This window comes from Neoarius graeffei, chromosome 18 (assembly GCF_027579695.1).
Source record: "Neoarius graeffei isolate fNeoGra1 chromosome 18, fNeoGra1.pri, whole genome shotgun sequence".
NCBI lineage: Eukaryota > Metazoa > Chordata > Actinopteri > Siluriformes > Ariidae > Neoarius > Neoarius graeffei.
In genome coordinates this window covers 45,790,324-45,814,005 of record NC_083586.1, presented here as the reverse complement: position 1 = coordinate 45,814,005, position 23,682 = coordinate 45,790,324, and the positions used below count along the sequence as shown (strand labels likewise).

At 44.1% G+C, this 23,682-nt stretch overlaps 1 protein-coding gene across 1 annotated transcript; it reads right to left on the bottom strand.

The window, feature by feature from the left end:
• Nucleotides 1-9: 9 nt before the first annotated feature.
• Nucleotides 10-19,667, bottom strand: f8a (coagulation factor VIII associated). The gene is made up of 12 exons (XM_060898909.1): nucleotides 19,583-19,667; nucleotides 19,143-19,189; nucleotides 18,934-19,006; nucleotides 11,004-11,163; nucleotides 10,809-10,877; nucleotides 10,598-10,718; nucleotides 8,752-8,844; nucleotides 7,032-7,096; nucleotides 6,165-6,246; nucleotides 5,947-5,993; nucleotides 702-757; nucleotides 10-559 (listed from the first exon to the last, which is right to left on the bottom strand). Exons 1-12 carry the CDS (start codon nucleotides 19,639-19,641, stop codon nucleotides 478-480), a joined length of 954 nt encoding a protein of 317 aa, XP_060754892.1. The 5' UTR covers nucleotides 19,642-19,667; the 3' UTR covers nucleotides 10-477.
• Between the last annotated feature and the right edge of the window lie 4,015 nt (nucleotides 19,668-23,682).

The window sequence follows — 23,682 nt, the reverse complement described above, 5'->3', positions numbered from 1 at the left end:
ACACCCAAACATGATTAATTCTTGAGTTTATTTGCAGCAAATGAACGAGATTTCATGTAACATGAAATACTAAAAATGTAAAATTATTAAAGTGCACTAATCCAAAATTAAACTTAATGGAGAAGAAAAAAAAAAACGTTCATGTCCTGTGGTGGATATGTTCCGTGTGTACATCATATTGGTCAATGTTAAGAAATAAAATATTAACAAGTGTAATACAAGTATTCAGCGGTGGGTTTCCCAAAAGACTCTTAATGCCAAGAGTGTCTTAACTATGAGAGCAAGCATTCATTGTGCTGTTCGTACTATCATTTAACAATGATCGATGTGCTGCGATGCTTTTGGGAAACTCCAGCCAGTTCAGTTATAGCTGAACGACAGCCAGAGTACTGTTGTTCTGTAAGACTCCCTACGTGATGCACCAGGCAGTGGAAGTGGACGCGGAGTGATATCACTAGGCCATGTGGTAGGTCTGAACTAAACCCCCTGACCAGAGGGGCTGATTCTTTCCTGCACGATAAGATGTAGCAGGTGATTCTGCTCAGCAGAGAGGTAAGGCCTGTAGAGAGAGGAGAGACCAAAAAACCACCACATGCACAACAAAACCACATATACCATGCTTCCACTTTTTTTTTTTTAAACAATCTGGAAAGAAAAAACCAACAAAAAAAGAACTGGGGAATAATCTTCACCCAACTCACCATAATTCTCTCTGGAGAGATTTGAGTGATTCAATGTCCTTTTCCTGACATGCCATCTACAAAACAAGCATAAAGTCACAAATCTGCGGAATATGAAGAGTGCTCTGCACATGGTGATCCGCTAGATCATCATCTCACCAACAACTGCAAATGGAAAGTTTGTGCATTGGGTTCCTTTTAAAATGAAAATTTCATGGTTGCAAGTTATTAGTGGTAGCTACTAACAATGACCACTAGGTGGCAGTTAGCTAAAACAGTGACAGTTTTTTCTTCTACTTTAACTGAAATATACCGTGGTGCTTGAAAGTTTGTGAACTCTTTAGAATTTTCTATATTTCTGCATAAATATGACCTAAAACATCATCAGATTTTCACACAAGTCCTAAAAGTAGATAAAGAGAACCCAGTTAAACAAATGAGACAAAAATATTATACTTGGTCATTTATTTATTGAGGAAAATGATCCAATATTACATATCTGTGAGTGGCAAAAGTATGTGAACCTTTGCTTTCAGTATCTGGTGTGACCCCCTTGTGCAGCAATAACTGCAACTCAACGTTTCCGGTAACTGTTGATCAGTCCTGCACACCGGCTTGGAGGAATTTTAGCCCATTCCTCCGTACAGAACAGCTTCAACTCTGGGATGTTGGTGGGTTTCCTCACATGAACTGCTCGCTTCAGGTCCTTCCACAACATTTCGATAGGATTAAGGTCAGGACTTTGACTTGGCCATTTCAAAACATTGACTTTATTCTTCTTTAACCATTCTTTGGTAGAATGACTTGCGTGCTTAGGGTCATTGTCTTGCTGCATGACCCACCTTCTCTTGAGATTCAGTTCATGGACAGATGTCCTGACATTTTCCTTTAGAATTTGCTGGTATAATTCAGAATTCATTGTTCCATCAGTGATGGCAAGCCGTCCTGGCCCAGATGCAGCAAAACAGGCCCAAACCATGATACTACCGCCTCCATGTTTCACAGATGAGATAAGGTTCTTATGCTGGAATGCAGTGTCTTCCTTTCTCCAAAAATAACGCTTCTCATTTAAACCAAAAAGTTCTATTTTGGTCTCATCCATCCACAAAACATTTTTCCAATAGCCTTCTGGCTTGTCCACGTGATCTTTAGCAAACTGCAGACGAGCAGCAATGTTCTTTTTGGAGAGCAGTGGCTTTCTCCTTGCAACCCTGCCATGCACACCATTGTTGTTCAGTGTTCTCCTGATTGTGGACTCATGAAAATTAACGTTAGCCAATGTGGAGAGGCCTTCAGTTGCTTAGAAGTTACCCTGGGGTCCTTTGTGACCTCGCTGACTATTACACGCCTTGCTCTTGGAGTGATCTTTGTTGGTCGACCACTCCTGGGGAAGGTAGCAATGGTCTTGAATTTCCTCCATTTGTACACAATCTGTCTGACTGTGGATTGGTGGAGTTCAAACTCTTTAGAGATGGTTTTGTAACCTTTTCCAGCCTGATGAGCATCAACAACGCTTTTTCTGAGCTCCTCAGAAATCTCCTTTGTTTGTGCCATGATACACTTCCACAAACATGTGTTGTGAAGATCAGACTTTGATAGAGCCCTGTTTTTTAAATAAAACAGGGCGCCCACTCACACCTGATTGGCATCCCATTGATTGAAAACACCTGACTAATTTCACCTTCAAATTAACTGCTAATCCTAGAGGTTCACGTACTTTGCCACTCACAGATATGCAATATTGGATCATTTTCCTCAATAAATAAATGACCAAGTATAATAGTTTTGTCTCATTTGTTTAACTGGGTTCTCTTTATCTACTTTTAGGACTTGTGTGAAAATCTGATGTTTTAGATCATATTTATGCAGAAACAGAGAAATTCTAAAGGGTTCACAAACTTTCAAGCACCACTGTATTGATAATTCAGCATAAAAAGGGCAACAGCATCAAGCTACTATAAACAAACAAGTGTATCAGATCCATATACAACCCCAATTCCAAAAAAGTCGGGACAAAGTACAAATTGTAAATAAAAACGGAATGCAATAATTTACAAATCTCAAAAACTGATATTGTATTCACAATAGAACATAGACAACATATCAAATGTTGAAAGTGAGACATTTTGAAATTTCATGCCAAATATTGGCTCATTTGAAATTTCATGACAGCAACACATCTCAAAAAAGTTGGGACAGGGGCAATAAGAGGCTGGAAAAGTTAAAGATACAAAAAAGGAACAGCTGGAGGACCAAATTGCAACTCATTAGGTCAATTGGCAATAGGTCATTAACATGACTGGGTATAAAAAGAGCATCTTGGAGTGGCAGCGGCTCTCAGAAGTAAAGATGGGAAGAGGATCACCAATCCCCCTAATTCTGCACTGACAAATAGTGGAGCAATATCAGAAAGGAGTTCAACAGTGTAAAACTGCAAAGAGTTTGAACATATCATCTACAGTGCATATCATCATCAAAAGATTCAGAGAATCTGGAAGAATCTCTGTGCGTAAGGGTCAAGGCCGGAAAACCATACTGGGTGCCTGTGATCTTCGGGCCCTTAGACAGCACTGTATCACATACAGGCATGCTTCTGTATTGGAAATCACAAAATGGGCTCAGGAATATTTCCAGAGAACATTATCTGTGAACACAATTCACCGTGCCATCCGCCGTTGCCAGCTAAAACTCTATAGTTCAAAGAAGTCGCATCTAAACATGATCCAGAAGCGATGTCTTCTCTGGGCCAAGGCTCATTTAAAATGGACTGTGGCAAAGTGGAAAACTGTTCTGTGGTCAGACGAATCAAAATTTGAAGTTCTTTATGGAAATCAGGGACGCCGTGCCATTCGGACTAAAGAGGAGAAGGACAACCCAAGTTGTTATTAGCGCTCAGTTCAGAAGCCTGCATCTCTGATGGTATGGGGTTGCATTAGTGCGTGTGGCATGGGCAGCTTACACATCTGGAAAGACACCATCAATGCTGAAAGGTATATCCAGGTTCTAGAGCAACATATGCTCCCATCCAGAAGACGTCTCTTTCAGGGAAGACCTTGCATTTTCCAACATGACAATGCCAAACCACATACTGCATCAATTACAGCATCATGGCTGCGTAGAAGAAGGGTCCGGGTACTGAACTGGCCAGCCTGCAGTCCAGATCTTTCACCCATAGAAAACATTTGGTGCATCATAAAACAGAAGATATGACAAAAAAGACCTAAGACAGTTGAGCAACTAGAATCCTACATTAGACAAGAATGGGTTAACATTCCTATCCCTAAACTTGAGCAACCTGTCTCCTCAGTCCCCAGACGTTTACAGACTGTTGTAAAGAGAAAAGGGGATGTCTCACAGTGGTAAACATGGCCTTGTCCCAACTGTGAGATGTGTTGTTGTCATGAAATTTAAAATCACCTAATTTTTCTCTTTAAATGATACATTTTCTCAGTTTAAACATTTGATACGTTATCCATGTTCAATTCTGAATAAAATATGGAATTTTGAAACTTCCACATCATTGCATTCCGTTTTTATTTACAATTTGTACTTTGTCCCAACTTTTTTGGAATCGGGGTTGTACGGTACACTGAAATTTCTACAAATGCAAATTTATCAGTTCATTTGTTAGGACCAAGACGGTAGGACATAATTAGTGTGCTTGCTCGGCTGCTGTGTGCTTGCCAAAGGCAAGCACACTATTGTTCTTAAGTTTACTTATTCTGCCTTATTCCGACACGTTTTTTGAATCCACTACTCCTCCTATGGTGTTCGAGATAGAGACACCGTTCCAACTCTGAGACGTCTGGCCCGAAGTGGTGTAGTGTGCTTGTATACAGCTTTCGGATCAACACGCCCGTTCTCTTGTTCTTGTCGTTTTTCTTTTGTTTTTTTCCCCATAGAGAATGAATAGAGCTCATGAATCGGGCTCATGAATCGAATCATCCTACTCGGACACGCTCCATCGCAAATGCACCAAACCTCATGTGATACTTCAGGCCAACTCCCCCGACACATACATGCAATCGGTTCTGACCCGCACTCATTTTTCCCTTTCTTTTTGCTCATCCCTTTTTCCTCCATAGGCTTGCATTGATTTTTGGCCCCACTGAAAATGAATGGTGTTTCAGGAGAAAAACTTTCACTCTCCATCAATTTTTTTAACCAAGTGACCAAACTTCAAGAAACTTCACTTGATGCCTCAGGCCAAGTCCCCACACAGATCTATCCCCTCATCTGAGACCTGCACTCCTCTTTTCCTTGGTTTTCATGCATCCTTTTTACCTCCATAGGCTTCCATTGATTTTTGGCCCCATTCAAATGAATGGAGTTTTGCTCAGTAACACTTCACCACACATCCACCAAACTTCATATGGCACATCAGGCCAAATCACCATCACACACATGATATCGGTTCTGACCCGCACTCGTCTTTGTCTTGCCTTTCATCTGTCCATTTTTTTCTCCATTTTACCGCTAATCAGTGGAAGCTTGACTGAGTCATTCCTCCCTTCCCCCATAGGTGATGATGCATTTGGTAAGGATCTGCTCATTTGAGACTGACAGCAAATCAACTTCAACTCAATGGCCACTTTATTAGGAATACTTACACACACACGATAGTAATTAGCATATAAGCATTCACGTGTTACCATGCTAGCTGTTAGCATGTTACCCATTATGATATCATGCCTGCTTTTAGCTCGCGAGTTGTTAGCATGTTCACCATTAGCATGTTATCATGAGAACTGTTAACATGTTAGGATTAGCATGGTAGCATGCAGAGTTCACACGTTTTCTGTTAGCGAGTTTGCCTGAGCATGTTAGCATGCTAACTGTTAGCATGTATGTCACCCTCCGCGTGTTAGCATGCTGAAAGTTAACATACTAGCCATTAGCATGTTAGCTGTCAGCATATTAGCCTTACAGTGTTAGAATTTTAACAAATAGCATGTTAATCATTAGCATGTTGGCATGCTAGCTTTTAGCATGTTATCTATTAGCATGTTATTTATTAGCATGTTAACATGCTAGCTTTTAGCATGTTAGTATGCTGTTAGCACGTTAGTATGCTAACTGTTAGCATGTTAATATGTTGGCAAACATGTTGGCATGCTAGCTTTTAGCATGCTAGCTGTTCTGCTACAGCTCAGCAAGCACACTGCATTTTCTCCGCAGAAATGCAGTCTAGTTTTACTTCTGTGCCTTTGTGTGTGTTTTTTTAAATATTTCAAAACCCTAGCTGAGACAGCACGTTACAACTTACCACAACAGACTGCAGCAGGAGGAAGATATCTTCTGCAAGGAAGTTAACTAAAGAGGCAAAACAAGGCTCATGTTCAGCTAGTGAAAAACCTCAGCAAAATCAAATCAAACAGTAACACTAATCAAAAAGATCCACCAAATTACAACAGTTACAATAAATTACTTAAGGTTAAAATAAATAAATTACTGAGGTTTAAATACAATAAACCTCAGTCTGACCTTGACTGTGTGAGTCGAAAGATTCCCAGGCATACCGCTCTAGTGTCTGTGCGTGCTCAGGCAGTAACTTTTGTGGAGGAGGCTGAAACAGATGGACATTTAAGTTATTCCACGAAATTGAGTCATACATGAGCTGATAACCGACGAGGCGCGCATTTTATTCTATCCAGATTCACTGTATTTTGAGAAACAGAGCATTTTTATTTTTTGCATATTCAATAAATAAAATTTCTACAAAACGTCTGACAAATCATTTCCGCTTAGAATGTAAGCAATCTGGCGAAATGACAGTAGCAATTTGTGAAAAATGCAATAATAATTCTTGAAAAATAAAGATACGTTCTTACCTTCAAATACTTTTATTTCATATTTTCTTGCTTTTTTTTTGTATTTTGGGGGGTTTTGTTTGCGAGTAGAATTTTTATTTCGTCCTCTGTTGGTTCAGCAACACGCTCCGCCATTTTGTTTTTCCTCTACTCACGGTATATGAGCTGACAGCTTAGTAGCAGAGTAGCCAATCAGAATGCATGACTGCTTATATCCAGTGAATGTGGAGAGAATAAATGCATATCTAGATATACACAGACCAAATGAACACAACTTTCACGATTCCTAATTTTGTTTTTAGGGTGACAAACACCAGCACAGAATTAACAATGAATTAGGGTAAAAGGTTCTGAATCAAATACACTGCAGAGCAGTGATGAGTATTTGACAGATAGATGGATAGATATCAAGATGTGAATTAAGAACTCATGATGGCTAAATTAACAAGGCTCGTAATCTGACTAATAACTTAGTGAAACTTTAAGCTGATAATTCTTCCATGAAATCACTTAAAAGGAAGAGTAAAGAGGTTGGTCCTACCTCAAGCAGCATGAGCAGAAGTACTCTGGAGATTTCACACTTTGCTACTATATCCATAAACGCACCTGAGGAAGGAAATAAGAACAGTCACTGTTGCAAAGCACCATGATATACACTACCGTTCAAAAGTTTGGGGTCACTTTGAAATGTCCTTATTTTTGAAAGAAAAGCACTGTTCTTTTCAATGAAGATCACTTTAAACTAATCAGAAATACACTCTATACATCGCTAATGTGGTAAATGACTATTCTAGCTGCAAATGTCTGGTTTTTGGTGCAATATCTCCATAGGTGTATAGAGGCCCATTTCCAGCAACTCTCACTCCAGTGTTCTAATGGTACAATGTGTTTGCTCATTGCCTCAGAAGGCTAATGGATGATTAGAAAACCCTTGTACAATCATGTTAGCACAGCTGAAAACAGTTGAGCTCTTTAGAGAAGCTATAAAACTGACCTTCCTTTGAGCAGATTGAGTTTCTGGAGCATCACATTTGTGGGGTCGATTAAATGCTCAAAATGGCCAGAAAAATGTCTTGACTATATTTTCTATTCATTTTACAACTTATGGTGGGAAATAAAAGTGTGACTTTTCATGGAAAACACAAAATTGTCTGGGTGACCCCAAACTTTTGAACGGTAGTGTATTGGTGGACCCCCCACCCCACACACACTAAATCCCATCCCTGCATGCTTCAACACTGTCCCTACTCATTAACCTAGACATACTTTCACATTTATGCTCAATCACATCTTTTTAAGACAACAGAGATGTCCAGAAGCGCGGGCGACCAGCGGTCTTCTCCGCCTACACAGACAGTCTGCGCCGGCTACTCGATCCCGGAAAATAATAATCACGCCTTTCAATGTTCAAGCGATTTATATTGTCAAAATTTGCTGCAAATCCAATTATTTCACCACAAAGTTGTATTCAGTTCAGGTCTAATATAGCTGGAAGCGATGCCATGTTTGTTGATTGATTCTTGCGCTCTGATTGGCTGAGCCGGACCACGTGACCATGCCATAGTGTATGTAGTTATGCTACAGAGCCAGGCAGCATACTACGGAGAGTAACTGAGAAAGCCAAGCACACGCTCATCTGGAGGAAAATTTCATACATATTTTGCGAGTACTTTACAAGGAAATGGTTTGTAATTTATTAGCTGAGAATAAGGTGTGTAAATTTAAAAATTTTATGGGGGGCATGCCCCCCGACCCCCCTAGCATTAGTGTGCCTCTGGTGCGCCGCCACAAATTCCAGAGCCGCCTACTACTTCAGATTTTCTGGAGAACCCTGGTCAAGAACACATGCAGCTACACTACAAAAAGGCTGAAATATAGCCAAGTACTGTTTGGATTCTGAGCATGCACTTCACAATATAGCATACATTTTGCATGGTTTAGTGTTTCTCGTTAGAAATCATGTGGGTGATGGCGTGAGAATAACATGACTGCCACAAATTCTGCTCCCATTCCAGAGGATACTAAAGGGTGTTATCCCGATCCCAGTTCCTGTTCTGCTATACTGTAATGCAAACAGCTCCCCTCTTATGGAAAGCCTTCATCATGCTACGGTAAGTATACTCTGCACTGAACAGGGTCAAGGGGTTAATTCTATATCTGCAAAGTGACCTATAAACAAGGTAAAGACCTTGTGAAATAATATCCCTCTAATATGATGACTGAAGACCCAATTATGTTGGAAGAGTTCTCTGTGAGCTTACCGACAGGGGTATTAGTGCCAGGAAGCTGCAGCCCTCTCTCCTGACACATGGCCTGCATTTCTGAAAGGACAGCCAGCGCACCGTCATAATCACCTGTCAAACATCACATGAATTTGGTAGCTTCATAAAACCTCAGAAAGAGGGCAAAGTGGAAAAAATAAAGTTGACAGTGCTAGCTTTCTATCCCTGTGTCCAAAATCGCTCACTACTCCCTATATAGACCCCTTTCACATGACGTCACCGCGCCGCGAGATTTTGTTAGGCGCCATATTGGAAGACCAAGTACATGCACTCACAATATAAAACAAAGTACGAGCGAGAGTAAAGTGACACGATGGCTGATAATTCTGGTTATGTGAGTACATTACCAGCTGCAGAAAGAGCACGGTATGTGGAGAAACTGGCTGTGATTGATGGGTTTGACCCATATGATAAGACTCGGGGCAAGGGAGAATGGAAACATAATGAGGACCGGACACCAATTCTGCCATCTGTTTGCTACCCAGACATTGTAAACTATTTGTTGTTTACACCCAGTGCCTACACTCAGTGTTCGAACTATGCCGATATTTTCGGGGGGGGGGGGGTCCCTTTTTTTCCCTTGGGTGTGTGTGTGCTTGTCTCGGAGCGCGGATCTCCAAACACATGAGAAGCCTATCTTACGCACATATCATGCGGACTCCACACCTCCACACACGCATCGCGTCTGAAGTCACAACTCATCAGCGGAAATCGTGTCCGCATTGGCATGTTCAAAAAACAACCTCGCGTCAACAATGATACCACACGCAAGGAAAAAAAAACAAAAACAAAAAAAACAAACAGTCAGGCTACTCAACAACCAACCTGGCAGCAGCGAGCAAGCCCCAAACCATCCTAAATTATTATTATTAAATTGTAGAAGTCTGGGAGGCTTGCTCCTCATACAGTTATCAACTTGGGGCCAATTTAGCATGTTTTAAATCTGAATTTCTTGCATTTGCTTACCTCAAAAAGTGTCCGCAGATCATGCACAGACTTATCCATTATATCCACAGTTTTTTGCCAAGTCTCACACAGGTTTCTTTCAAGTCTACTGTTGGGCCAATAAATCATAAATAAAACAGCTCAGATTTGTTTAAGTCGTTTGCCACTGCACTTTATTCTCGTGGGTTCATATACCGCTGCCGTTATTTCCCCCTAATCACGAGTTTGTTGGTCTTCCAAAATGGCGCAGGGTCTGTTTACTTCCGGTTTCGGGTGACGTCAGTGAAAGGGGTCTATAGGGAATTACTATATAGAGGACTATATAGTGAGCTCTTTAGTAAAATGAAAAAAACCCTTTCGGACACTAGTCCGTCACGCTGGTATTTACGTCATTACTGTCGCACAATTAAAACGTGCCAGATCGGTCGGCTGGTGGGTTTTCAAAATAATAAATACGTGTGTGTTTTTGTGATAAATCCATATTATACTGAGCGTATAATTTCCCCACATTAATCAATACAAAGTACCTGCATCTTTCAGTTCTTTTAAATTAAGGCGGAATACTTTCTTCTTTGCCGCTGTCTTTTATTAAATCAAATTTGAGACTTTTAATTTGATTTCTTTCAGCACAACTGCAATGCATGATGGGATATATTGCTTTGGTTAGTGACCATTGGTTGTACACTACTTTTCATGATGCATTGTGGGATACTTTGAGTGCACTATATAGGGTGGAAATAATCCTCACTAAGGTTTCGGACAGCACTTCAAAATGGCGTCCCCATTATATAGTGCCCTATCTAGTGAGTAGGGAGCGATTTCGGACACAGGGTTTATTTCATGTTATGTCTTGGCTGTGCTGAAGTTTCTCAGGACTTACGGCTCAGTATTTTGCAGGAAGCCATCTCTCCCAAAGACAACAAAGCCTCGATAGGCATCTGTGACTGAAGCTCTGCAGCTCTCTGAAAGTGGACGATAGCCTCTCCTGGCTTATTCATCTCCTGGTACACACATCACACACAAATGATGGACCTGCACATGTCCTTTAGAGACAAATGGTCTTACACAGATGTCCAGGTAATGTTTCTTGCCTTGAGTGCTTTTCCAAGTTCAAGGGAGAGACTGGCAGCCATGACCGGCTGATTCATCTCAAAATAAACCTGTAAAACATGACAGAATTGTCTTATCAAAAGACTGAAACCTCTTTTCATCCCTGGTGTAGAAGCTCAGAAACTTCAGCATGTCTGTTTTAGGCTCCATTTGCAAAAAAAAAATGTGCAGGTTACCTTTATAGCAAAGCTGTAGCAGTTGAGTGCAGCCTGCAGATGCTCATCAAAGCCCGGGGCTTGCAGAGCTCGGGTCTCCTGCTCAGAGGCTAGAAAGAGTCGAGCAGCATCGGTCAGAGCGAGAGCCTCCCCTGGGGCATTGAAGAGAGTCTGCTCACACCTAGGAGGAAGAAGATAAGGTCAATTTTAATACAGCATGCTGAGAGAAACAATTACATAAGCAATCCAAAATAATTAAGCATGCTCCTAAAAGAGATGATTTAACTGTTTAGTGCATAATTTTTCCAAGACGTAGGGACATTAGTAACTTGTGTTATTTCATATCAGTATTGAGTGGGGCTTCATAATAGCTATTACGATCATTATGATTTTGCTCAATGTTCAACACATTATAATTCTTCAGGAGTTATTACACTACCATATTACATTAAAGAAACACAGATCTCGACACTGTACACTTCTTTTGGCTGCTCCCGATTAGGGGTCGCCACAGCAGATCTTTCGTCTCCATTGCTCTCTGTCTTCCGCATCCTTCTCTACCACTTTCATGTCCTCCCTCACCACATGCATGTATCTCCTCTTTGGCCTTCCTCGTTTTCGTGTGCCTGGCAGCTCCATCCTCAACATTCTCCTTCCAACATGCTCTGCATCTCTTCTCAGGATGTTCCCATACCATCTCAGTCTCCTCTCTCTTAGCTTAATTCCCAAGCTCTCAACACGTGCTGTCCCTCTGATGTGCTCATTCCTTATCCTGTCCAACCTCCCATCGCAAACCTTAACATCCTCAACTCCGCCACCTCCAACTTTGCCTCCTGTCTCTTCGTTAAGGGTACGGTCTCCAATCCATACGTCACAGCTGGTCTCACTACTGTCTTATACATGTTACCTTTCACTTTTGCTGAGACTTTCCTATCACAAATGACTCCCGAAATCCTTCTCCAACTGCTCCACCCTGCCTGCACTCTCTTTCTCACCTCACTATCACAGCCCCCATTTTCCTGCACAGTTGACCCCAGGTACTTGAATTCACCAACTTTCTTTACGTCTGCTCCTTGCATCTTCACTACACTCTCATCCCCATTCTCACTGATGCACATGTATTCCGTTTTGCTACTGCTCACCTTCATTCCTCTTCTTTCCAATGCATACCTCCATCTCTCCAAACCCAACTCAACCTCCTTTCTACTTTCACCACATCACACAATATCATCCGCAAACATCATGTTCCATGGTGACTCTTGCCTCACTTCGTCCATCAAGCTATCCATCACTATGGCAAACAAGAAAGGACTCAAAGCAGATCCTTGATGAGGTCCCACCTTCACCTTGAAGCATTCAGTCGTTCCAACTGCACTCTTTTCAATCCGCATGTTAGATATTATTTCATATCAGTATTGAGTGGGGCTTCATAATAACAGCTATTATGATCATTATGATTTTGCTCAATGTTCAACACATTTATTATAATTCTTCAGGAGTTATTACACTACCATATGACATTAAAGAAGCACAAATCTCGACACTGTACACTAAAATTCCATACAGTGTAAAACTGAGAGCACAATATCCCCTGCTGGCAACTGTGCCATAACTCTGGTAAAACGTGACGGAATTAAACGAAATTGCAATATGCGTATTACCAACATATAACAAAGAATCCTGTCAAGTTTCGTGAAATTCCTCCAAAAATTGTGAGAGGAGTTGATTTCAGAAGGTGAGTGCCCTTCCCGGGACGGACAGACAGAAATTGCCATGGCATAATCCCCCTTCGGGCCTTTCGGCCAGTGGGGGATAATAAAAATAGTGAGAGTTGATTTCAAAAAGCAAGCACACCTTGATGAAATTGCTGAAGTACAAGTTTGTTAATAATCAAGGGTATAACTCTGGCAAAATCTGTCCAAATTAAACGAAATTTCAATATGCGTATAACTGTCATATAAGAAAGGCTTTTGCCATGTTTGGTGAAATTCCTCCACAAATTGTGAGAGGAGTTGATTTCAGAAGAACGTACACCCTCATGGAACTGTCAAAGTACAAGTTATTTAATCAAGGGTCAAAACTCTGGGAAAATTTTCGCAAACAAAATTAAATCGCAATATGCGTATTACCGTCAAGTAACAAGGCCTTTTGCCAAGCTTTGAGAAATTTGTCCAAAAATTGTGAGAGGAGTTGATGTCAGAAGGCGAGCACACCTTCATGAAATTGTGAAAGTATAAATTTTGTTAATCAAGGGCCACAACTCTGGTAAAATGTGACCGAACTGAATGAAATTACAATATGCATATTACCGACATATAACAAAGAATCCTGCCAAGTTTCATGAAATTCCTCCAAAAATTGTGAGAGGAGTTGATTTCAGAAGGTGAGCACCCTTCCTGGGACGGACAGACAGAGTGAGCCACAACATAATCCCCACTCGGGCCTTTCGGCCAGTGGGGGATAATAAAATTAAGTCAAAAGTCATTACCGTATTTTTCGGACTATAAGTAGCACTTTTTTTCATGGTTCGGCTGGCCATGCGACTTATACTCCGGTGCAACGTATATATGTTTTTTTTTTTTCACCGCGGAATAACTGGAGCTGATGCTGAGTCTGACGACAGCCACGCAGAAGAAGAGGAAACGGCGCTTCATCTGCCGCTGGAGTTGGCAGAGTTGTTCAGAAGCGACACTGAGGATGAGGAATTCAATGGATTTGCTGATTTGGAGTGAAATCGTCAGCTTGATAAACTTGATTGACCTGTATTTTATTATTAATGATAGGCCTATAGTTATTTAAATAAGTTATGTAATGATTTTAGGCAGTGCTTAATTTGTGAAGTGGGAGGTCCCGGAACGCAGGAGGTGGGTGGGTCCGGCGACTCAAAAAAAAAAAAAAAAAAAGGCTGGGGGTGGTTTACTATAACTTTACGCACACGCTTATTGTGTGTGTAAAAAAAAATAATAATAATAATATCAGACATTATGATCTTAGAAAACGCTTTAGTGACGAACAGTTACAGACAGTAATATGTCGTGATATTTTTCATTAGGCTATATATTAAATTTATCTTCTAAAATAACAGACTGTATTCATATCACAACCGGTTTATTTCACCATTGGAGATCAGATCACACAAGACATGAGTTAAATGACTCATTTTAAGGATTTAAGTAGGGTATTTAAAAGCAGTGCCAGCGGGACTTCGTGGCTCAGGTGGATAAAGCGCCATACCATAAATCCGGGGACCCGGGGTTCGATTCCGACCTGCGGTCATTTTCCAAGCCCTCCCTGTTTTTCTCCTGCTCATTAAAAGCAGTGCCAGCAAACATAAGTGCAATCAATTCAAGTAATAGTTAAGAAATAAAGGGTTTACAAAACAAGTTGGAGAATTCATTTTAAAAATTTTAGTAAGCTTTCTTGTTTTTTTGCCATTTTTTCCACAGCACAAGCTAACGGCTACAAAAACCCGGTGTTCTATTGAGCGGAAGTATACACCCCATGTGCCCCCCCCCCTTCCCCTTTCGCATAGATTTTGTGGATGTCATAGGAGAGAAAATCAACAACAGATATCAAAATCAAAACCGAACACTAAACAAATTTTTATTTATTTAATTTATTGTTTGATTTTTTTTTTCCCTTTGTGATGGTCACGGACGTGATCTGATCCATTTAAATAGCTGCCGGAACACCGAATGAAATGAAAATAGCTGCCGGATCCGACGACGGAGGTTCCGGATCTTGTTCCGTCATGTTCCGGCTCAAATTAAGCCCTGATTTTAGGCCTATAGGCTATTGAATAACTTGATGTTACGGTACATATTCAGCCAGTTTTTCTCTGGGCTATTATAAATGATTTAGTTTTGCATTTTTAAAAATAACTCTCCTTCCAAGATGAACTTTATTCTTCGTGTCTGATGTTATGGTGTTAATGGTCTGAATAACGTTTAATGTTTTTATCTGATATGACGTTAACTGGCAGGCGCACTTTCTGCCTGTTTTTTTCTCTGAGCGGTTGTTTTTTTTTTTCACTAGACAGTTGTTTTTACTACCGTACCTGTCTTTGGAGATGATATACCTATAGCCTACTTGACCTCTGATTTGATGAAATAAAATTCGACAAAAATGAAGAATGACACTCCTCGATGATGACTACAGCTTTAATAACACAGATGAAAGAGCCATGGGGCGATAATAAGCCCTACCGGTAAAAATATTCTAAAAGCAAACTGATTAATGCATCAGTAATAGGCTACTAATATTAGTTATAATAATAATATAGGCTATTAGTAATAACGATAGTGATAGTATTAAAGATAGTAGTAGATATTTAAAATAATCAGACTAGGCTACTTACAGGGCAAAGGGCGCGTTATCACTGCTCAGCTGTTCGTTTATTAAATAAACAATGCAGTCGCGCAGTAACCACGTGCCGCTTATCAGACAGAATCACAGATTCTATGGATAGAATAACCCTTCAAAAAAGTGTGACTTGTAGTCCGGTACGACGTATATATGTTTTTTTCATCTTCATAATGCATTTTTTGGCTGAAGCGACTTAAACTCCGGAGCGACGTATAGTCCGGAAAATACGGTAATTGCACATCTTTAAAATTGCTAAAAGGTATTTAAAAAGACAAAGTCAAAGTTATTATTCACTGAGCCTAATAATTGTTTTGGTATAAATACACAGGTGATTATTAAAAAAAAACATTAAAAAATTTCAAACTTAAAATGCAGCCTGTAAATATAATACAGGCGCAGCGTAGACTTGTGTCACTTATCTGTGCTGTCACATAAAATATTTTGTTTTGAAATCGATAAGTCACAATTCCACTTTACCTTTGAATACTTTTAGACCAAACTTTGTAGCATCTTTAGTGCTTTTAGGAACAGCATTTTCTTTTAGAATTTGTAACTCTACCTCACAGTGACAAAGCGATCGGCCGCCATTTTGCTGAGTCGCTCAAGGTGAAGATCGAGAAATAGTCCGAATTTCTCGACCAATCAGCATGCACGATTTCCTATAATTACCTGTGCATTCATACTAACTTAATTTAAACATCTAACTTCACACAACATTCCACTCAGGCAAAACATGAATCTCTGATGATATATTTGTAAAGTTATATGAATAGTTTACATTTTCATATAAAAATGCAACAGAGTTTTACATTCACTATTCTATAAATTAAGCAAATTAACTAAATTCCCAGCTTGTTTCAATAAAGAGAATGATTTTAAGAGAAAGTGTATGTAAATATTTGTGTATGCCAAACTAAACTAAATATTTCTGCCCGATTTACAAAGGTTTCAGAAACGCTGATTGCCTGGTGATGATGGACACCAAGCAGATCACACAGAGAAACCTCTTAAAAAGAACTGACTGGGTTTCACAAATACTGAATCATGAATCCAAATTTCTTGTGCAAATTCTCATACTATCTGCCCGTGACAGCAAGCGGGCAGCATGAGCTTTTACACGACATTTGCTGTCCACCCACAAGCCTCTCCTCGCGTCAGCCTGTAAACCTGCGAGCCTTTCTAGTGCCAGCCTGTCCACCCGTGAGCCTGCCTTGTGCCAGCCTGGAGCCTGCCTTGTGCCAGCCTGGAGCCTGCCTTGTGCCAGCCTGTCCGCCCGCGAGCCTGCCTTGTGCCAGCCTGTCCGCCCGCGAGCCTGCCTTGTGCCAGCCTGTCCGCCCGCGAGCCTTTCTAGTGTCAGCCTGTCCGCCCGCGAGCCTTTCTAGTGTCAGCCTGTCCGCCCGCGAGCCTTTCTAGTGTCAGCCTGTCCGCCCGCGAGCCTTTCTAGTGTCAGCCTGTCCGCCCGCGAGCCTTTCTAGTGTCAGCCTGTCCGCCCGCGAGCCTTTCTAGTGTCAGCCTGTCCGCCCGCGAGCCTTTCTAGTGTCAGCCTGTCCGCCCGCGAGCCTTTCTAGTGTCAGCCTGTCCGCCCGCGAGCCTTTCTAGTGTCACCCTGTCCCCCCGCGAGCCTTTCTAGTGCCAGCCTGTCCCCCCGCGAGCCTTTCTAGTGCCAGCCTGTCCCCCCGCGAGCCTTTCTAGTGCCAGCCTGTCCCCCCGCGAGCCTTTCTAGTGCCAGCCTGTCCGCCCGCGAGCCTTTCTAGTGCCAGCCTGTCCGCCCGCGAGCCTTTCTAGTGCCAGCCTGTCCGCCCGCGAGCCTGCCTTGTGCCAGCCGCGAGCCTGCCTTGTGCCAGCCGCGAGCCTGCCTTGTGCCAGCCTGTCCGCCCGCGAGCCTGCCTTGTGCCAGCCTGTCCGCCCGCGAGCCTGCCTTGTGCCAGCCTGTCCGCCCGCGAGCCTGCCTTGTGCCAGCCTGTCCGCCCGCGAGCCTGCCTTGTGCCAGCCTGTCCGCCCGCGAGCCTGCCTTGTGCCAGCCTGTCCGCCCGCGAGCCTGCCTTGTGCCAGCCTGTCCGCCCGCGAGCCTGCCTTGTGCCAGCCTGTCCGCCCGCGAGCCTGCCTTGTGCCAGCCTGTCCGCCCGCGAGCCTGCCTTGTGCCAGCCTGTCCGCCCGCGAGCCTGCCTTGTGCCAGCCTGTCCGCCCGCGAGCCTGCCTTGTGTCAGCCTGTCCGCCCGCGAGCCTGCCTTGTGTCAGCCTGTCCGCCCGCGAGCCTGCCTTGTGCCAGCCTGTCCGCCCGCGAGCCTGCCTTGTGCCAGCCTGTCCGCCCGCGAGCCTGCCTTGTGTCAGCCTGTCCGCCCGCGAGCCTGCCTTGTGTCAGCCTGTCCGCCCGCGAGCCTGCCTTGTGTCAGCCTGTCCGCCCGCGAGCCTGCCTTGTCAGCCTGTCCGCCCGCGAGCCTGCCTTGTCAGCCTGTCCGCCCGCGAGCCTGCCTTGTGTCAGCCTGTCCGCCCGCGAGCCTGCCTTGTGTCAGCCTGTCCGCCCGCGAGCCTGCCTTGTCAGCCTGTCCGCCCGCGAGCCTGCCTTGTGTCAGCCTGTCCGCCCGCGAGCCTGCCTTGTGTCAGCCTGTCCGCCCGCGAGCCTGCCTTGTGTCAGCCTGTCCGCCCGCGAGCCTGCCTTGTGTCAGCCTGTCCGCCCGCGAGCCTGCCTTGTCAGCCTGTCCGCCCGCGAGCCTGCCTTGTGTCAGCCTGTCCGCCCGCGAGCCTGCCTTGTGTCAGCCTGTCCGCCCGCGAGCCTGCCTTGTGTCAGCCTGTCCGCCCGCGAGCCTGCCTTGTGTCAGCCTGTCCGCCCGCGAGCCTGCCTTGTGTCAGCCTGTCCGCCCGCGAGCCTGCCTTGTCAGCCTGTCCGCCCGCGAGCCTGCCTTGTGTCAGCCTGTCCGCCCGCGAGCCTGCCTTGTGTCAGCCTGTCCGCCCGCGAGCCTGCCTTGTGTCAGCCTGTCCGCCCGCGAGCCTGCCTTGTGTCAGCCTGTCCGCCCGCGAGCCTGCCTTGTGTCAGTCTGTCCCCCCGCGAGCCTTTCTAGTGCCAGCCTGTCCGCCTGCGAGCCTTTCTAGTGTCAGTCTGTCCGCCCGCGAGCCTGCCTTGTGTCAGCCTGTCCGCCCGCGAGCCTGCCTTGTGTCAGTCTGTCCGCCCGCGAGCCTGCCTTGTGTCAGTCTGTCCCCCCGCGAGCCTTTCTAGTGCCAGCCTGTCCGCCTGCGAGCCTGCCTTGTGTCAGCCTGTCCGCCCGCGAGCCTGCCTTGTGTCAGCCTGTCCGCCCGCGAGCCTGCCTTGTCAGCCTGTCCGCCCGCGAGCCTGCCTTGTGTCAGCCTGTCCGCCCGCGAGCCTGCCTTGTGTCAGCCTGTCCGCCCGCGAGCCTGCCTTGTGTCAGCCTGTCCGCCCGCGAGCCTGCCTTGTGTCAGCCTGTCCGCCCGCGAGCCTGCCTTGTGTCAGTCTGTCCCCCCGCGAGCCTTTCTAGTGCCAGCCTGTCCGCCTGCGAGCCTTTCTAGTGTCAGTCTGTCCGCCCGCGAGCCTTTCTAGTGTCAGTCTGTCCACCTGTGTGTGAATACTCACCGAGCCATGGCCAAATTACAAAAGGCTGCATACTGAAGGCAGTCCTGCTGTTTCAGCTCTTTAGCTAACTGTCCTGGATACAAAAACATTATTAAATAAATTAGATACTATTTTTTTAAAGCAAGTTAGTCAGCGCCTATTCTTTCAATAGCATATCTTTGAATTTTTTTTAAAAGAATGGATATAACTGGTTAGCTAGTGCAACTCACCAAACTGCTCACTTGCTTCTGCGACGTTTGGCTTCCTAAGAAAGCGTCTTTGAGGAGAGAAACAGACATAAATATAACGTTAATGACGACGCGCGCGACTTTAATTTAGTTAATTAGATAGCGGAATACAAGCTCTACACAGGCTAAAAACAAACAGCGAGTTATTCTCAATCTAACAAAGACTCGCAGAAATAAGGGAATTAAGTAAAATCTAATATTTATGACGTATGGGGATTTACGTACTATAAAATATCACTAAGAATCTATTGTTATAAGCTGAAAGTGTGCATATTATCCAGCAAAATAGCTAGCTAGATTAGCTTTGGTAACTAAGCAATTGCTGATAACTTATTACTGGTTTAAATAAACACTGCTGTTTATGTGATATTAACTACAAATTAAACCATTATGCAGCGCCTATCGTGCAAACAGAGCCTTACTTCTTCAGCTTGTTTGACACTGCTCGATAACGCGTCAAAAAATCTCCCTCAGCCGCCATTGTTAGTAAAAGATAACGACTCCTACATCCTGTGATCCTATTGGCTACCGAGTCACGCTGGTGTACATTGATTGGTTAGAATCCCGGAAATGTAACGATGCCGTATTAGCTGTTGTTGCTAAATATTTTCTTACGTCAGCGCCGCCGCCATATTAGCAGAGGCAACCTTCACTCTTAAGTCAGTGCAAGTCTATGGAGAAATGCAGTTGTGCTTTAATAAACTTGGCTGTAGCTAGCTTTATTTATGTTTAGATTAGTTTTACAAACTGCATATTGTTAGAGGTTGCATTGGCACCTTCCTGCATATCTCAGGTGAACGTAAAGATACGTGCAGTAGTGATAATTTGTATAAAATGGACAGGAGGCTGTGTGATTATGGTGGGGCAGAGATGACATGTCTGTCTTAATCAACTCGTTTACTGCTTGGAAACCACATATATATTTTGAATATGAGCTTGTTTTACATCATGAAGCCTCAAAAGCACTTTGTTTGCATGCTGTTTCCGCAGATGATTTTTGTCCATCCTGTTTCTCTGGTAACTTTGTGTACAACACTTCATTTTTGCTATATTCACTATTATACACTGAAGTATACTACACTTACTTCCTGGATTTATTTATTTGTAGACATTCTTATCCTGAGCAATTTAATTAAAAATGTTTAGCTTTGTCATATCGAGAGAGAGAGGGCGGCACGGTGGTGTAGTGGTTAGCGCTGTCGCCTCACAGCAAGAAGGTCTGGGTTCGAGCCCTGTGGCCGACGAGGACCTTACTGTGCGGAGTTTGCATGTTGTCCGCGTGGGTTTCCTCCGGGTGCTCCGGTTTCCCCCACAGTCCAAAGACATGCAGGTTAGGTTAACTGGTGACTCTAAATTGACCGTAGGTGTGAATGTGAGTGTGAATGGCTGTCTATGTGTCAGCCCTGTGATGACCTGGCGACTTGTCCAGGGTGTACCCCGCCTTTCACCCGTAGTGAGCTGGGTTAGGCTCCAGCTTGCCTGCGACCCTGTAGAACAGGATAAAGCAGCTAGAGATGATGAGATGAGATGTTTAGCTTTGCCATATCGAGAGAGAGAGGGCGGCATGGTGGTGTAGTGGTTAGCGCTGTCGCCTCACAGCAAGAAGGTCCGGGTTCGAGCCCCGTGGCCGACGAGGACCTTTCTGTGCGGAGTTTGCATGTTCTCCCTGTGGGTTTGCTCCGGTTTCCCTACAGTCCAAAGACATGCAGGTTAGGTTAACTGGTGACTCTAAATTGACCGTAGGTGTGAATGTGAGTGTGAATGGCTGTCTGTGTCTATGTGTCAGCCCTGTGATGACCTGGCGACTTGTCCAGGGTGTACCCCGCCTTTCGCCCATAGTCAGCTGGGTTAGGCTCCAGCTTGCCTGCGACCCTGTAGAACAGGATAAAGTGGCTAGAGATAATGAGATGAGATGAAATGAGATGTTGAGCTTTGCCATATCAAGAGAGAGAGAGAGGGCGGCATGGTGGTGTAGTGGTTAGTGCTGTCACCTCACAGCAAGAAGGTCCGGGTTCGAGCCCCGTGGCCGACGAGGACCTTTCTGTGCAGAGTTTGCATGTTCTCCCCGTAGCTTTCCTCCGGGTGCTCCGGTTTCCCCCACAGTCCAAAGACATGCAGGTTAGGTTAACTGGTGACTCTAAATTGACCGTAGGTGTGAATGTGAGTGTGAATGGTTGTCTGTGTCTATGTGTCAGCCCTGTGATGACCTGGCGACTTGTCCAGGGTGTACCCCGCCTTTCGCCCGTAGTCAGCTAGGTTAGGCTCCAGCTTGCCTGCGACCCTGTAGAACAGGATAAAGCGGCTAGAGATAATGAGATGAGATGAGATGTTATGGGATGGTACGGTGGTGTAATGGTTAGCACGGTCGCCTCACAGCAAGAAGGTTCTGGGTTCGAGCCCAGCGGCTGACGGGGCCTTTCTATGTGGACTTTGCATGTTCTCTGCGTGAGTTTCCTCCAGGTGCTCTGGTTTCCCCACAGTCCAAAGACATGTGGTTAGGTTAACATGGGACTTGTTAACCCCCTGAGGTTGGGCTGAAATGCCCTTGAGCAAGGGCACCTAACGCACAACTGCTCCCTGGGCACTGTACTACCCACTGCTCTGGGTATGTGTGTTTGCTCATTGCTTCAGATGCGTTAAATGCAGAGGCTAAATTTCACTGTGTGCTTAAGTGTACATGTGACAGCTACAAGCACAGACTTCTGGGTTCTGCACAGTCGAAAGTGTCATCACCAGCTCCATCACAGTGTGGTATGGAAACTGCACTTCTCAGGACAGGAAGGCTCTCCAGCGGGTAATAAAGACTGCCCAGTCCATCTCTGGAACAACCTTCCCATCACTACAGGGCATTTACAACATCAGGGTCATCAGGAGGGCCCATAACATTATTAAGGACAACACACACCCACAACACAGTCTCTTTACACTCCTGCCGCCAGGGAGACGCTACCGGAGTTTCAAATCAAGGACTACAAGACTCACAAACAGTTTCTATCCACAGGCTATCAGGCTCCTAAACTATACAACACACTAAATACTGCACTCCCCATTCTCCAGCATCCCCACTGCAGCTACCCGTTTGCACAAAGCACAGAGTCATTTTACAAATGAACTCCGTTTTTTTGGCACTTCTTTACCTATTTAGTTTTACTATATTTATTCCCTTTTTGGACATCTTTTTGTCATGTGTGTTGAGTGTATGCATTATTGTTGTGTGTAAGGAGAGCAGCAAAGTAAGAATTTCATTGCAGTGTCTGAATTTCTGTGTTTTTATTATGCATATGACAATAAACTTCTTGAATCTACAGCTTGCGCCAATTAGAGTGGGCCCATTACCTAATCTGCATGACTTTGGACTGTGGGGGAAACCAGAGGAAACCCACACAGACACGGGGAGAACATACACAGGAAGGCAGCTGTGAGATTCAAACCCGGAACCTTCTTGCTGTGACGCAACAGTGCTAACCACTGCACCACTGCATAGAAGTATTTTATCGTCTCCGTCAAAATATATCCTCATGGTAGTACTTCATATACCAAATACACTTCATATCCAATGCACAGCGGCAGTCAGATGTTTACATACACTCATCATAGACATGAATCTCATGGCAAAATTGGGCTTTCAATGATGTCTTTGAACTGTTCTTTTTCTGTGGTAGAATGATTGTACAACATACATCTTGTGCAACAAATTCTTTTTTTCTGTAAAAGATGTATGTTGCGGCACGGTGGTGTAGTGGTTAGCGCTGTCGCCTCACAGCAAGAAGGTCCGGGTTCGAGCCCCGTGGCCGGCGAGGGCCTTTCTGTGCGGAGTTTGCATGTTCTCCCCGTTTCCGCGTGGGTTTCCTCCGGGTGCTCCGGTTTCCCCTACAGTCCAAAGACATGCAGGTTAGGTTAACTGGTGACTCTAAATTGACCGTAGGTGTGAATGTGAGTGTGAATGGTTGTCTGTGTCTATGTGTCAGCCCTGTGATGACCTGGCGACTTGTCCAGGATGTACCCCGCCTTTCGCCCGTAGTCAGCTGGGATAGGCTCCAGCTTGCCTGCGACCCTGTAGGACAGGATAAAGCGGCTAGATATGATGAAATGAAATTTGCTAAATATTAAAGGATTTCTAAAACCTGATAGTTATTGCTGTCAGAAACAAATAACAGAATGGGGACTCGCACCAACATCTTAAGGTGCAATCATTTTTACTCAATCTACTGTTTTTACAATATTACACTATGTTGATGGTAAATTTGAAGTTTTTTCAAGTCCTTGTAGTGAAATTATGATCACGGTAAAAGGCTACACCTATGAAAATTTGAACCACAGAAAAAAAACCCAAATGGTTTTCAGTCAGTTTTATCAAAAGAGTAAGTCATTGTTCTTTGGAATATTATATAAATATTCTTCCTTAATATGTAGCTAGTCAACATACTAAAAATTTGTTGGATATTTTGTTTTATTAATGGCAAGACTGGTGACTCTAAATTGACCGTAGGTGTGAATGTGAGTGTGAATGGTTGTCTATGTG

What these genes read in the sequence shown, in the direction of transcription:
- f8a (XM_060898909.1), bottom strand. Translation starts at nt 19,641, where the DNA reads ATGGCGGCTGAGGGAGATTTTTTGACGCGTTATCGAGCAGTGTCAAAC. An exon ending in GTGTCAAACAAGCTGAAGAA is followed by an intron (nt 19,190 to 19,582) that starts GTAAGGCTCTGT and finishes CTCTCCTCAAAG; the next exon opens with ACGCTTTCTTAGGAAGCCAA. An exon ending in TTCCTGCAAAATACTGAGCC is followed by an intron (nt 8,845 to 10,597) that starts GTAAGTCCTGAG and finishes GATGTTTGACAG; the next exon opens with GTGATTATGACGGTGCGCTG.